Source organism: Hyposmocoma kahamanoa, unplaced genomic scaffold (assembly GCF_003589595.1).
Source record: "Hyposmocoma kahamanoa isolate Upper Pololo Valley unplaced genomic scaffold, ASM358959v1 92, whole genome shotgun sequence".
Classification (NCBI taxonomy): domain Eukaryota; kingdom Metazoa; phylum Arthropoda; class Insecta; order Lepidoptera; family Cosmopterigidae; genus Hyposmocoma; species Hyposmocoma kahamanoa.
In genome coordinates, this window is record NW_020654748.1 from 14,754,452 (window position 1) to 14,770,550 (window position 16,099).

General features: G+C 35.3%; 2 protein-coding genes across 2 annotated transcripts in view; both read right to left on the reverse strand.

Annotated features, from left to right (window-relative positions):
• The window catches only part of LOC113236513, a 49,517-nt gene that overhangs the window by 29,702 nt on the left and 3,716 nt on the right, over positions 1-16,099 (reverse strand). Inside the window, exon 2 of the mRNA XM_026472620.1 lies at positions 8,008-8,062. Coding sequence (XP_026328405.1) covers positions 8,008-8,034 — 27 coding nt within the window. The 5' untranslated portion in view covers positions 8,035-8,062. The remainder of the gene's footprint in view (positions 1-8,007; positions 8,063-16,099) is intronic.
• Positions 4,976-6,447, reverse strand: LOC113236514. The gene is made up of 3 exons (XM_026472621.1): positions 6,325-6,447; positions 6,186-6,221; positions 4,976-5,906 (listed from the first exon to the last, which is right to left on the reverse strand). The coding sequence occupies exons 1-3, from the start codon at positions 6,385-6,387 to the stop codon at positions 5,154-5,156; spliced, it is 852 nt and encodes a 283-aa protein (XP_026328406.1). The 5' UTR covers positions 6,388-6,447; the 3' UTR covers positions 4,976-5,153.

The following is a 16,099-nucleotide window of genomic DNA, read 5'->3' on the forward strand; positions in this document are numbered from 1 at the left end:
CGTCGCTGACTCTTCAAATTTGACCCGCAAATGATCGAGTGACCTAGACCGACATCGATAGTCCTCGCTTTCAATTTATATACGGACGACAACTCGATTTAAGTGCAAGTTTAGGACGCATTAGCTAATATGTTTAAGGTAATTTACATTCCTTGTTTAAGTATTTCATCAAACTTAAGAACAGACCCACAACTTAAGTACGCATATTTGTTTTTACATGATATGAAAGTAAATGCTACTTTAAGAGCACACAGTCTCTCTGGACGTTTGGCTACAGAGCAATGGTCTTGAACATTCAAAGGTCTTGATTAACGTTTCGCAGCAGTAGAGTTCGTTGTGAAAGGATATGTTCAAAGATGTTCTGCCACCAAACTTATTTCTGCCGCCAAGCAGTAATATGAGCATTATTGCGTTCCGGCTCTAAAGGGTAAGGGTGCTGGTGAAATTACAGACGCAAGGGACTCTGCTCCTTAGACCTTTGCAATTGGAAGCTCTGAGTGGTACTGCAACTGTTATGGGTGGGTATTTCGCTTATCACCAGACACACGACTTGTTCGTTCCTTCACTTGTTGCGTATTATAAAAAATGTCCAACCTTAAACTGCTGCCAATAGGTGGGCGCACCATAGTCCAAACTGGGAAGGCACATGTCACAACAAAGGAAACCAAAACAGTCAGAAGAATCAACGAGATTTAAGAATGTTGGCCTTGGCTCTGATTGTAATTACGGGTAATTACAATAGATTAATTAATGGTTTCAGTTAAGAAGCACTTTAAACAGATCCTGAATGAAGTCACTCTAAAAACAATTTGAAAGTAACTTTAATTTTAAATACGTTTAGAGGTAAACAAATTTTATATTGCATAATTTAATTTTGTTGAATTATCACGATGATTTTAGTACCGTGATATTCATCTATTTTTTGTGAAAATGCTTCACTAATTTGTTACCATTACTGATAGAAAGATCACTACAAACACTAAAAAACCCTTCGGTACGACTTGACTCGAACCAACGTCTGTCGACACAACGTGGCTATCGCTCTTTTATTATTGCGGTTTTCGTAACAATAAATTTGAAGTAAATGATTGGGGATGGTTTTCGGCCTTAATGGCATGCTATTTTACATGAAGGCAGAGTGCGCGCACCCATTGGAAATTTATTAAAAACACGTGACCCTGAGTAAAATTTGTATTGCTAACGTTACTAACGTTTCACTTGGGACCATAGTTTTTATACCAGATTTTTTACCATCGTTTTAAATGCCGCAACAGATTAAACGAAAACGAAAGTGCATGTACTAAAAACTTCAGATACGACAGTAGCACAGCGTTCATAATATGCCTACTAATTTAGTAATTATAGATTACCAACGAATAACGCAGAAGCTATACTTAAACCGTGGTTAATTCATTTTATTCATTCTTATACTATGATGACAGATATTAGTGTAGTCACATTCATAATTTTATAGCATTTACACAACTTTTTTTACACAACGTGTAATTGGTGAATATTAATATGGCAAGTCTGCCTAATAAAGTATTAGTGAAGTGGAAATTCTGAGAAACGGTGATTTTGAAATTGGGTCAGTGTAATAGATATCTCATACTTATAGATACAAGTTTCGTTTGTGATTTGTAGGCGTATACCAATGGTCACTGCGAGCGAGAACTGGCAAGCGCGCCGGCGCTGGCGTACTCGTGAATTCGTTAGGGTTAATACTTTCACATTTGAATTTGATAAACATTTTAAATATTTATATTTATCTTTGTCTTTGTTGATTATAAAGGAAGTATACATATATACATTTAAATAAATATACTTAAAATGAGCTGAATAAGGTCTGTAAAAATTTGGCATTTAATGGACGGATTTATAAGTTACTTACCTATTTAAACGTGTATTGGAGCGAGTACCTACATAATTAATATTTCCAATGTTTGTGCTTCATCATACTTTATTTAATTAACTGTAAATATGTGTCAAATAATAAACTGTAATTGTATAATGTAACTCAAAATACGGGAAAATAGAGACAAATGGAGTATTGAAGCTTCAAACTTTAAATAATAAATGAATTTTATCAGTATAGTAATAACCAGGATGTTATTGTATTTATAGTGAACTTATTATGCATCTCTGAAAAAGAAACAAATCCCACATTAGCAAAAACAAGAAAATTGTATTATTAAGAGGAATGCGGTTTCCGTTATAATCAAGCAAAAAGTCTAATTTATATGTCTATTTAATTTTTAATTGATGAGAACTTACTTTGATTTCCATACAAATTAAGTCGTAAATGTAATTACGTGTTTATTAAGTTTGTGATTATATAGAATAAACCACTTTAAGTCCTATAAAACGAATTAGCTTTTTATGTTTTATAGGACTTTGAAACTAAAATTATAATTGATTTTAATTCAGATAATTTAATTATGAAGTGTCTACGTTTACATAGGTACTTAAATATATATAGAATAAAATTCAAAGAATAAATACGGTATGTACGTAATGAAACATATGTACTTTACATTTTCGATGAAGAGCTAAACTTTTATCGGCAGCCCTACGTAGAACGGCGTGCGTTATGCAACGTCAGTTAGTGGCTTGAAAACTTGCTCCACATTCGCTCTTTGTCTTGCCACAGAGCGCGAGCACAGAGATGGTAAAAGCCTGGTCAAGACTTTCGTGTCCTGAGGACTAACAAAGATTAAAGTAAAGGGCGCTCTTAATCTTATGTAAGAGTGTTGTAATCATTTGGAGAGTTATTTCGACATTTTATTACTTTAACATTGTCCACATACTCAGAAATCTTGCTCTGGCACCATTTTGATAATTTTGCTTCTACGTAGGCGGTACCTTAGCATGATTTTCTGGAAGTGTAAATTAGTAGTTTCATAATTAAACATCTTGTGGATGTTATAAAGCAATATCAGGTATAATCATATTAAAATATTCATGAACAACCAACAATGTATTATTTTAGTATGTCTAAAAATTAACTTTTTAACGCCATTTATCAATTTTGTTATCCCACGTATATGTTGGTGAAACTTTAAGGATACATTTCCTTAAATGGTTATGTTATAGCAATGTGCTGCGCCTACGGCAACGCGTGTAATCATTTTAGCTACACCTCGGAGCGATAGATCAAAATTATTATAATCCACTGACTCATGTTTCAAACATAATCGTTTAAAAACAAAAAAGAGAAACATGACAGAGTTATTTATGTGTCTTCCAACCTGTTAAGATTCCACTAAAAAGTAGCTCGAATGGCATTATGCGACCTTCAACCTGACTCTACATTAGAACAAAAATAAAAACAATCGGCGAATACGCTATCCTCCTAAACGCTTTAAACTAATACAATCACACGTATTTGAAATAAAATAGCCAAGGAGTTTGTAAGTTCAATGAAACGGGATTCGATATGCATTACATCATTTTGAAAGTTGTAAGAAAGGGGTTTGCAAGTGTCCATTTGTTGTTGTAGCTGACATTAATTTGTTTCGCGCTATGTAGCCTAGTTTTTATTATTTGCTTAAGTTGACAATGTGTCAAGCTTAACACAGTTTGTGTCATGGTATCTCTCCCTACAATAACGGTAGGTATGTAGTAGTATTATAAGGGTTATCTGTAAGAGTATCAAGAAACGTGTGGCGTTCCCAGTGTGCTAACGATCTGACAAGAATGCGCATTGTGCTCGCGAAAATCTTTTTTCAACGGCAGACTTCCGAGGTTCATTCTCGTTTACTCCAAACTGAATTACCTAGTTTAACGTTACTTTTACATGCATTTAAGAGTACCCTGCAAATTATAATAAATTATATCATGAAATTGACGTAGAAGTCTTTTTTTCGTAACAGAAAACATTCTGTCGATGAAATTTTTAATTTCTGTGAAAGAATATTTAGAATTTTAAGGCAATTTCTTGGCAATGAATGATGACTATTCGCGTTGTTCTTGTAGTATTACAATATTGACAATAACTGAAATAAGCTACAACTCCCACTGCGCTATTGTTCCACAAATTGTTTCAAACAGGTGTGACTAGTCCAGACGAAATTTTTATGAAAGTCGTTGTAATAAATGGCGTATGAGGAAAATTATGACAATTTTGTAATATAATTGAAATAAAAATGAAATGTAAGTTGTGATCTTTATTTGAAATTGTTTTTATTTTAAAGATCTTTATGAGTTAAGAAAGTAAAAACTAAAATCAGAATAATCTGAAAATGAAAGTATATCTAGATGAACTGGTTTATCTGTATTGCCACGACGCCCAGTGCATGTTGAAAAATGTCAAATAAACTAGAAGTTGTTACCAAGGCAATGCTAGCGCCACAATTTACATTAAAGGTAAGTTCGTCGATGTGTACCTGATGTAATTGAACTTACGAATAAATAGGTGCGGTAGGTAGATATCTAATAGTGTCTATAGTTTAATCACGGCCGTTTACCAACCAAAGAGATCGAATTCAGTGATTACGCACACAAAAAACGCATTATCTTAATTTATCTCAAATGTTAGGTAACATCGTATTGTAATACTGTTCATATATAATGTACTGATACTCAATAGTCGAAATAATTTACACGCTCGAATGATGTCAATACATTTCATAACTACCTATGTATCACCAAGCGTAAATATTAAATTTCAACAATATAAAAGCTAAGTTTTTATTGAATGTCAGGATGTTTCCTGACATTCAATAAAAACTTAATTACATTAAAGCGACAACTCTCTAGCCAGGTGCTGGTAGCTGTAAAGGTACTTAACTGGGCGAAGAAATACTTACATAGATTTCTCACAATTAACGCTACGGCAAAAACACTTTAAAAACCAAAGAGAAAGATCCGACAACAAGCACATAGAAAAATTCGTAAGGTCCGCTGGTTCATTCCGTGTCTTAGTTGGCATAACGTCTGGCACGATTTTCTAGGAGACGTAGACGGTTCGAATCCGGCCGGATCGAACGACTTTTTTCTAAGTGTTCGATATTTATGTTAATATAGAAGCTATTTAAATTTGTAAGCGAAAACGATTTAATCTTTAATTAATTGAATAGGTTTATAATAAACACAGTAAATAAAATTCGCATTATTTACTAAGCCAATCGTTAGGGCCATTATTAGCGACATATTTAGTTAGTGTAGCTGTCACCGATGATTTTGCAGACTTGTTGTCTGTTAGCATAATAACAACGGAATATTTTGCCTCCCGGAGGCTCGTAACGATCGAACCAATCGCTTCTCCTCAATATAGGCACGTGGCCACTAAAGCCGCACCAAGAATCAATACAATTATATGTAAGCACCAACGCGTGAGCGCCGCTTTTCAACATAACATCTCCCCTTACTTTATAGCTTTCTTTCTTCTTTAACCCCTCATGAAATGGTACGTATGGATCAAGATCGCAATTAACTTCTTTGTTATCGTTTTCTTCGCATAAAAACTCTTCTTGCGACAGTACATTGGTTTCATTCGGTCTGACTAATGTTCCAAAGTCAACTAAACGCGTATGTGTATCATCTTTTACTCTTCTATGACACACCCGTCCACCTTCATGGAAGACTAAACAATCTACCAGGTAAAATGTTCGATTTTGTATATTCTTGTTTAAAAATAGTAATTTGTCAACTGTTTTAAAATACTGGAACCTTGTGTGTTCACATTCGAATTGCCCCGCTTGACTGTAACAACTTTTGAGGTTTGTGTTTGGAGACGTTAATTGAATGAGGGAAATCAATCGTATAGGCTCACATTGCAGGGCTGAACAATTGTAGAATAACGAATGAGATCTAGGTATGTATGGGTCATGTAGTGGTATATTGTCTCTTCTTGCGCTAAAACGGCGGTTTGGCGATTCCATGGCCGCACACACGGGTTCTGCACCCTGAAATGTACGTCTTAATAAAAGATCTAACTATAATGACACAAAAAAAGATTACGCTTTTTTAACAACTCATGTTTTTGTTATTTAAGTCGTGATTCTTATGTTAAATTTTTGACGTAAGAATTAAAAGCGTATTATTCATAAGAAATACGCGTACTTTGACGAGATTAACCGGATACGAAATACAAAAGGATTTGAAATACAAAATTATAAGTAATACGAAATTCGAAAATATGATTGGTAATATCACTAAGTACTATGTATTAATTGCTTTCGTACCATGTCTATAACACAAACTACATCCTTGTTGTATTTCTGAAAATGTAAATTTGGTTATAAAAAGACAAAATAATACAAAAAAAAAAAATTATAGTTATTGTGTGTTAATTAAAATATTCGTGTAACAAACGAAGCTTACCGCGTATACGCCCAATAAATTGCCATATATAGTGATGACTAAACACAAAAAAGAGAAATTCATTTTGAGTCTTACATCACGAATATAAAATAAAAGAATAGGGAACAAGGAAGCAAGTAGATGGGCAATAAAATGTTAACAGTCGTTTGGTTCATTGCGTTTTAATGCAGAAATAAATTGGAATCTTTGAAACGACATATTACATTCCGATTGACTGAAACGTATTTCGCGACTTACGTCATTATTTCATTCATTTGGTTTTAAAGTGATTTACTTATGGCGGGGATGACCGCAACTTCAGTTAATAATAAAAATTATTTTTATATTAGCTTTAGTAACATTTTCGCGTTTACCACGTCTCTATTATGTTAAGGAAGTTATAGGTAAGTATATTGACTGCTGGTATTTCTTATAACATAAAATAATACATCAGAAAATAAGACGTAGATCAAAACTATGTGTTGTTACTCATCTTTCATATAGTATGAAGAAATGTAGAGGTTTGCACACTATGCGAAGTTGAAATAAGTATTTCTAACGAAAGGTTTTATTCCAGCGTAATTATTCAGTTCACACACTCATCGAGTTCACCTTGATATTAAATGGCAATGGCGACCAGCTTGAAGGCTAGTCTTAGTCAAATAGCGCTTTAAGCCACGAAAGACAATGTTTGAATGAATATGGACATGACATAATCCTTAAATACCGCACGTTCTCTACATTGTCAAAAAGAATTGATTTTAGAGTGAATTTGAGGTTTATACTGTTCTTATAACTGAAACACATTATAGATTTAGTTAAAATGATATAAGCCAACAAAATAAAAAACAGGTATCCATTTTTATACCCATTTGGGGTTTTTGAGATGCCATTGTGATAAAATACATTATTTGTTAGATAGTCTAATAAACGTCGTACGATGCTATGCTACGTAAAGTAGACGAATATTTTCTCAAATACTAATTATTCAATAAAGTTTGTCGCTGCCATATTATGGACGTGTCGTGTATATTTTCTGCCTTATGGTTCGTTTATACTTTTAGTAAAAGTGATTATAATTTTAACTAAGAGAGTACACAGTGCTTACAATTAATAATTCAGTGACTTAGTTATGTACATAAAGTTATAAACTCAAGCAAAGAACCTAATCTGATCTTAATAACATTATTTTTTCACGAACAAACACGAATTATTTTTTACCAACTTCAAAGAAAAAGGGGGAGGGTCTCAGTTCGCCAGTATAATTTTCTAGTGTACGTTAGGGTGCGTACAGATCTGGCGAATGCGCCGCGAATGCGCTGCATGAGCGCTGCACGCATACTACATGAGTACTGCATACATGCATTTAAATACGTAGCGCGCGAGCGCTGGTGCGCGAACGGCAAGCGAACGAATGTGTGCAGCTTGCGAGCCTTCTGCAACCAGGCGCACTTGCGACGTATTCATCAGATTTGACGCACCCTTCCGCAATTACTCCGACATTATTATATGAACCAAATTTTGATGATTTTTTTTGTTCTAAAGGTGGTACCTCGTTGCTAGTCCCATTCAAATAATATTCCACGTCTAAGAGTGGCAAATTAGGGGATGAATTCAATTTATAGAATTGGGACTTGGCAAATAAATGTAATTCCACGAACTTTTGAGGCATCATAATTTTAAAAAGGGAATAAGTTTACTCACCAGCAGCAGAAATCCTTGGTTAAGCATTTTTCATCACAAATTAGCTCCAAAAACGCTGAAAAGGAAAAAAAAGTTAAAAAATTTTTGCCATTTTAAATAATAATACAGTTCTAAAATTATAAAGCCACGATAATGTGTCCTTTTACATCATCAAAAGTGCTTATCGTCGGGGATAGTGCAATTACGCGTAACTAGCATTTGATTATGACTCTCCATTACGGTGATTTAGTCGCCCAATTAAATCCGTGTAAATGTCGTGGCAACCAAATTAGGGTGATTTACGGGAATCTATTGTTATTAGTCCATAAACAACATAAATTAATACTTTCTGTGCAAAAATGAAAGTCGTAGCCATTGAAATAACAAAGTAATAACGTTAAATCCCTCTTGTGGGAAATTTGGTTTGGTGCAAATACGCGCTTTTTACCATTATTGCATACGTGGATTTGCACTATCCCCGACGTTATATCACATGAACATTACAAAAATGTGGAAATGTGTAACTCTCCTATTTAGGCATAAAAAAGTTATCGACTAATTTCGTTCATACAATCTTTAAATCTTTCTCCTCAAAAGTTGTCATTTTTCAGATGTGGTCTTCTTACACCAAGGGTGCGAAAATAAATTTTAAAAGTAAACTTCAGTTGCAGCAAATAAGTTTTGGAATGTTTTTTTTTTATATTTATAATAGCGCTTAATGAAGGAAAAACATGTAAAATGCTTATCACAGAAATGTATATGTTTATTCCTGTGTTAGATACACTCTGTAAAGGTAAAATTCTTTAATAAAGTTGGGGGCAATTTTAATTTAGAAGCAAACTCTGATCGAGAGAGTTGTCTGTAGCTCAGGTGACATTGCGAATTTTGTCAAATTTGAATGATCTTGGGTGGAGACTCATTAATTCTAATCAATTACTTTCAACATAGATACTTGTATAGTATTGCTTTTCAACAAAGTATTAGCAATAGCAATATATGTAGCAATTTTCTACAAAGTATTTCTGAAAGTTTAAAAAACATCTTATCAATCATCAACATCGCCAACCCATTATATGTACATATGTCTCACTACTGGACATTGCTGGCCATTAATTGCTTCTCTAATTATACGTTTTAAGCCATAGTTCGCCACGCTGGCCCGATGAGAGTTAGGGCCTCCTCACGTTTCCCAAGAGTTTAACCTTCTTTTACGTGCAGCTTTTGTCATGAAGTTTTCCTTTATAACGCTCATACTCAATATTGCCCCGCACTAGGGAAACCTTGTGTTGCGGACACACACATAGACAACCACAAATTACACCCAAACTCACGAGATAAATAAATGTAGGCCATACAAATATTTCTCCCGGCCCGGGAATCGAACCTGGGACCTCTGCGTGGCAGTTCGGCATGGTAACCGTTCGGTCACGGAGACAGTTAACCGTTACCGTTAGCGAGAGCTATTGCTACTAAATATTTACAAGCACTCATAGCCCCCCACTAAGGAAACCCTAAGTCGGATGCCATGGACATACACACAGATAACCACTAATTACGCCCAAACTCACGAGAGAAATAAATGTAGACCATACAAATATTTCTCCCGGTTCGATAATCGAACCCATGAACAAGCATGGTAGCAGCAGTAAAGCTCCTTGAGAAAGAGTTCGTCCAGGGAAGTACTGCCACTTTACCTTTTTTGCCGTCAAGATGTGTGTGTGTATATCCTAGCCGGTTTTTTCGGCTTCGGATTAGAGATACGGTTGTTTGCTCTTTGATATTAGGTATAGGCTACAGTAGACAATCTAATTGGTAAATGTTTGTAAACAGTGGCGACACGTAATTACACCCTGGACAAAGTAGTAAAAGATGGCTGCAGATGTGTTAGTCTTGAGAGCATCACGTTTCGCGTCCAGGTCTGACAGTCTGCTTCTCAAATTTTGTCACCTGAATTTTTACAAAGTGCCTCCAACCAGAATGACAGTTCGACTGCCGTCAAGCAGTAATGTGATAATTACTGCGTTCCGTTTTGAAGAGTCAACTTCCCCTCAGATATTTGTGATTTAAAGCTCTGAGTGGCACTGCAATTGTTATGGCCAGTCGTATTATATAGGCGTGTTATGGACAGCTTACCATCATGCGCACGACTTCTTCGACTTGTCCCGTCACTTGACATTATAAAAAAAAAAAGAAAAAAATGGTAACCGTTCGGCCACAGCGGAGACAATGAACATAATTTAGAAATTAAAGTCACAGGTACGAGCTGCTGCCACAGTGATTGTGTATCTCCCAATCGAGAAGGACCTGTTCTCCCACACCGCTCTTGGTCACATGCTACTATATCTATATACATCTTTAAAAAAAATGATGTTAATGTCTTCATAAGGATTTTATCAGTGTGTTTATTAAGTGCTCTAGTTTTGACAAGGTTGTAAGTGGGCGTCTGACATACGCATTGCGCTAGAGTCGCTTAAAGTCTGAGTGACATTGAGATGAAGGCACTTATAATTTATTATGTCTACCATGTCAAAACGGATACGCAATTACTCTTATTGTCTTGTGGTTATAATTAATTTGATAAAAAAACTATTGCAACGCGTACTGCATATGTTTTGTTTTGTATGCGAATAATAGAATCATGTCTCTTGTTTTAGAGAGAAATATATCTAAGTATACGTGGGTTATTAAATATAATTATAGGAGATTATTATTATATTTTTATTTTGATAATATACAGATAAGGTGAAATAGGGACGCAAAACTCGCCACGACGCACTGGCCAGCGCGGCGTTTTATGGCTAAACCCCCATTGTTATGATAAGTGCTAATACGCTACGGCTCTGAGTCCCCAGCAGCCCCGCTATTTCCTGGTTCTGCAGCGGCCATGGTTCCGGCAGGGCAGAGGGTGCGAAGAATCACTGGAAGATGCTCAGCTGCCAAACCCCAACGACCCTGAACTTGGCATGCTATAATGCTAAGACGATTCGCACGGAAGACCGATTATGAGCATCGGGCGCCCTGTAGCAAGGTGGGTCGACGATATAGTACGCGTCGCGGGGTAACAATGGATGCGGCTAGCATGGGACAGTGGTGGATGGCACAAACCTCAGGAGGCCTATACCCAGCAGTGGGTGAAATCAGGCTGTGGACGGCGATGATGAAGGTAAAAAAGACAACAAAAGCTTAAATACTAGAAAGGAAAAGTACGATTTTTAAATTATATGAATAAAATTGTGTCCCCGCGGAAAGGTGCCCAAGATGCTGGTAGCGTTCCCCTTTTGTATTGCTATGCTAATGCGTTGGGCAAGGAAGCTGCAAAGAGACTGTTATTTATAGAGAAAATTGACGAGCAAAGTTGGGTGGGTAAGTAAGTACTAACGATACGCGTTACAAACCGTGTATCTATAGGGCGCATGACGAGTTCAAAATTTACATTGTGTCCTGTAAGTAGTGCAATACTCAACATTTATGAAACATAATTAAAAATATGAATTTTTCGTGAAACTTTTTTGATATGATACCAAGTGACAGGATGAACAAGTCGTGACGCCTGTTCATAGCAGTTGCAGTGCCACTCAGAGTTTTAAATCGCAAAGATCTAAGGGATATTACCACTGCGCCTGTCACCTTGAGAATGGTGATAAGTCCCATGCGCCTGTAATTTCACCAGCACCCTTGCCCTTCAAATCCGAAACACAGTTATGCATACATTACTGCTTGGTGGCCACAAATAGGTAAGACGGCAGTAATTCCCTGGACGAACTCTTTCACAAGGAACTCTACTGCTACTGAATCTATTTATAATTAAGCAATCAGACATATTTTTAAAGAGGATTTGGACGAATAATTCGTAAGTGTAAAAGGAATTCCTAACACACGCGATTATAACATACATTATTAATTATGAATTCAAACCATTAAAGGTGAAGTTCATTTATAGAAAGTGCCGCATACAATGGTACATTGAACGATAGTGAAAATGGACGCATACTGTGCATAATAACGACCTCGATGACATACGATATGATGCGATTGGTTATGATGAATGCGGCTGTATATATTTTAAATTAGGTTGATATTTCTGTGAACTACAAATAATAATGTAATTGTGTAATTTATAATTATATACCTATTAAAAACAATTTACGAACGTGTTTATTTCTTTATTTATTTATTTTCAAAAGGCACACCGTTAGCGTGTGTATTAATACATTCAAACAACTTAAAAAAAGAACATACATACACAAGCCAGTTACAGGTGAACACAACATTCTATAACTAACACCTAGAGCCCAACTTATGAGTAATAATGAATATTAAAAGAAGAATATTAATGGCAGAAAAAATTAATCTAAATTTAAGTTTAAATCATCAGAAATTAAAGGACATTACACAATTAATTGGGTACGTACGCAGACATGTATTTTAAAATGACATGTTTGTACATTGCGAGGGAATGAAAAGATATATCAGGGTTTGCTATAGTATTGCGTATACAGCATATACATGTGTTAAGAATTTTTTAATTTTAATAACCTTCAAATGTCTTCAACTTAGAGACTACAATTATTGCCTGGACTTTAGCGAAGTCAAATCACTACAAAGTATGAGTTTTAAGTAGCAGCAGAGCTCCTTGTGAAAGTACTGCCATCTTATCTATTTCTGCCGCCAGGCAGTAGTGTTAGCATTACTGTGTTCCGGTTTTGAAGGATAATATATGGGACTTGTCAACTTAAGTCTCAGGGTGACGGGTGAGATCAGATCTTTGCGATTTAAAGAGCTGAGTAGCACTGCAACTGTTATGGACAGGCGTGTAGCTTACCATCAGGCGCACGACTATTCTTTATTATTATTATTTCCCGGGTATCATATAAAATGGCCAATCGACTGGTCTGGAAACCAGAAAAGAAAAGTAATAAAAAGATTTGAAGAGGCAACAGCTGGACTGTAAAGGACTGTCTTATTGCCGTTTTAAGTAGGCACTGTAATATATCAAGTTTGCGAAAATTACACTGGCCGGACACTGCTCCTTTCTAAAATAAAAGTTAAGCCGAATGTATGCTGTGGATTGCCATATAACTGTACAATATAAATTAAGATATTCAAACATTAAAAAAAAATACAATTTCGCGCATTTGTTTTTTCAAAGAAGTTAACATTTCGGGCCCTTTACAGGTTCAATGGTCACCTGGAACTGATTAAAAGGGTCCGAAATGTTGGTTTGTTTGAAAAAACAAATGTCCGCTAGTTAGATCCGAAAAAATAGTTTCATTTCCTATGTGTGACAAACGCGAAAACTCAATAAATAAACAAATTACTAACATTGAGTATGAATTTAGGATGTTTTATTTTCATTGAAATTTATGTTTTCATCGAAGTATTAAAAGTATCCTGAAGCATATTATCTTTAGAATGTAAGTCTTGGTTCTCGGATAAGCAAGAAGAACACGGATAGTAACATGATAGTTAGGGAACCGACAGCTTTTGCGGTTTGCTAAGTACACAATTTACCACAGTTCCTACCGTTTTACATGGTCTGTAGTTTATACCTTTATTACGAAATATGATAGTTCTTTACTATAATATTATAGAGAGTGCCAGTGAAGTCGAAGTGTGGTGTTGTGTGTAGTTTCTGTATTTTAAAACGAACAGCTACGATTTTTGAAAATATGCTAAAACAAAATTTTGTCCAATATAAAAAAAAATTGGGTGTGTTAATTGTGCGAATTTAAATGTATGACAAAATAAACATTTTAAACTACAATCAAATATTATAAATGTGTATTTTGCAAAAGATAGAGAACAAAAGTGTTTACTGTTGATGACCAGACTAAGCTTCTTAACTTTTAATGACACCTTGGTGTCAACTGAATAAACTAAAAGTAACATTGAACGAGTAGTTCAACGTTAACTTTAGTTAATACAGATTTCTCAAAAGTTGTGATACCTCATCTTGGAGTAGCAATTAATATTGCCGTAATTGCTAATTGTGTTAACAAAGTTATCGCGTGTATTTAAGATATTGGTGATAACTTTGTGCTTAAACGCGTATTAACAATAATACTATCAAATTTGACGTATACATATTTTATAGCATTGTTAATTGCGTATATCATAGCTAACTTTAATAATAAGTATGACGTGGCGTTAGAGAATTCTTTGCAAAACATGTTTATAGAATATTTATATCAATTTTAGTTTTTTTACAAGTTTTACAAACATAATAATAATGCGCGTACTATAGTTACTCTTACGTAGAAAAACATAAGTTTGAAATGTATTCTACATAAACCTGATTTATCTGCAAATATCTATCAAAGCCAAATGAGCACAAAAAGTGACATAAACCTATTAATGAATAGGTAATTCTGAGTCTATACATGTAAATGAGTCGAGATTAATAAACTCCCGCATTTTCAAGAATTTTGAAGGACTGGAGTGGTTAGTTGTTACGTTGATAAAAAATGCTTACGAATGAGTATCATTCATTCGTAAGTGTACGATCGTAGCAGTAGAGCTCCTTTTGAACGAGTTAGTCAGGGAAGAACTGCCACCTTACCTATTTCTGCCGTCAAGCAGTAATGTTAGCATTACTGTGTTCCGGTTTTGAAGGCTAAGGGTGTTGGTGAAATTACAGGCACATGGGACTTGTTAACCTATATCTCAGTGGCAGTGCTCCTCGGATCTTTGCAATTTAAAGCTCTGAGTGGCACTGCAATTGCTATAGACAGGCGTGTCGCTTACCATTATACGCTTTTGACAATTTTTTTAATGCACACTATCGTAGCCCCGCACCAGGAAAACCCAGTGTCGCGGGTGCTATGCACATACCCGTGGATATCCGTAAATTAGACCCAAGCTCACGAGAGAAATAAATTTAGGCTATAAGGCCATACAAATTTTTCTCGCGACACGCGAATCGAACTCGGGATGGTAACCGTTCGGCCACCGTGGTAGTAGTAACTAAATTCACGTACGAATTGACAACATTTGGCAAGATTTCAGTTATCTGCCACGACAAATCCATCCACAATTATCATATTTTCAGGTATATTTTCACAAGAATCGCAAGTAAACAATCCTGATAGACGCGCACGCTATTCTATTCAATAGAATAGAATATCCTTAATGGCGGCCACTAGGACCGCCCACGCTCCTTCACAAACAAAAATCAAACATCAATCAGTAAGACATTTCTGTCACTGATTTTTTTAAGAGCTTTAGACTACGATAAACGCTACTAGGAATCCTTCAGGGGTACTTACGACGTTTTGGAATAAGCGACTTTTCAAAAATGAAAATAAAATGCTTAAACTAAAAATTATACAAAATAAAAAATACGTGTCCTTTAGTTTTGTAGCTGTTTTCAATAGAAATAAAAAATAAACTAGTGGTTAAAAAAATTAAATTTTGTCAATTGGAAACAAATTTGTCGTTAGAAATTTATCACTTGTTACGGTTGTTTTCACCAAGGTTTTTTTTACATTATATTTCAGGTCTGTGTTACAGTCAATATATTAGCTTAACGATAATCTTAATAGCATTGTACCCTATACACTTTTTCGGGTTGACAACTACCTTACTTTTGCTACCAATAATATCGTGAAAACTTTAAAGCCGTTCCAAGAAACTTGGAACGAGTGACAATCGCTTAGTGAATAATAACGAAAATCTTAAAATCCATAAAATTACTGCTAACCAAAAACGATGATCATATTATTATGATCTAAAAGAGTATGCGTGACAGCCCCAATTTACACAAATACGTTATTATTGACGATCTCGGTGGCACAACGGTTAACACTGTGGACGTTCGATCAGGAGGTCATCTTTCTACATTACTTTTGATTATAGTGACCCTCCTACCGACCCATAAAGTATACGAGAATGGGACTATAACCTATACGCGCACAGGAATCTTCTAACTTCAAGTTCTGACTCCAGATCAGCCAGTGAACATGATTGTACCTGTACTGATTAATTATAACTTTTTTTGTACACCATTTTCAAAATTATGATTGATCATGTGTATCTTTCTACATAAGTTTTGTTTATAGAGCTCCTCCCTATCATCCTCTTGGTAATGCGGGAAGGGCACTGACCTGTGCGAGCG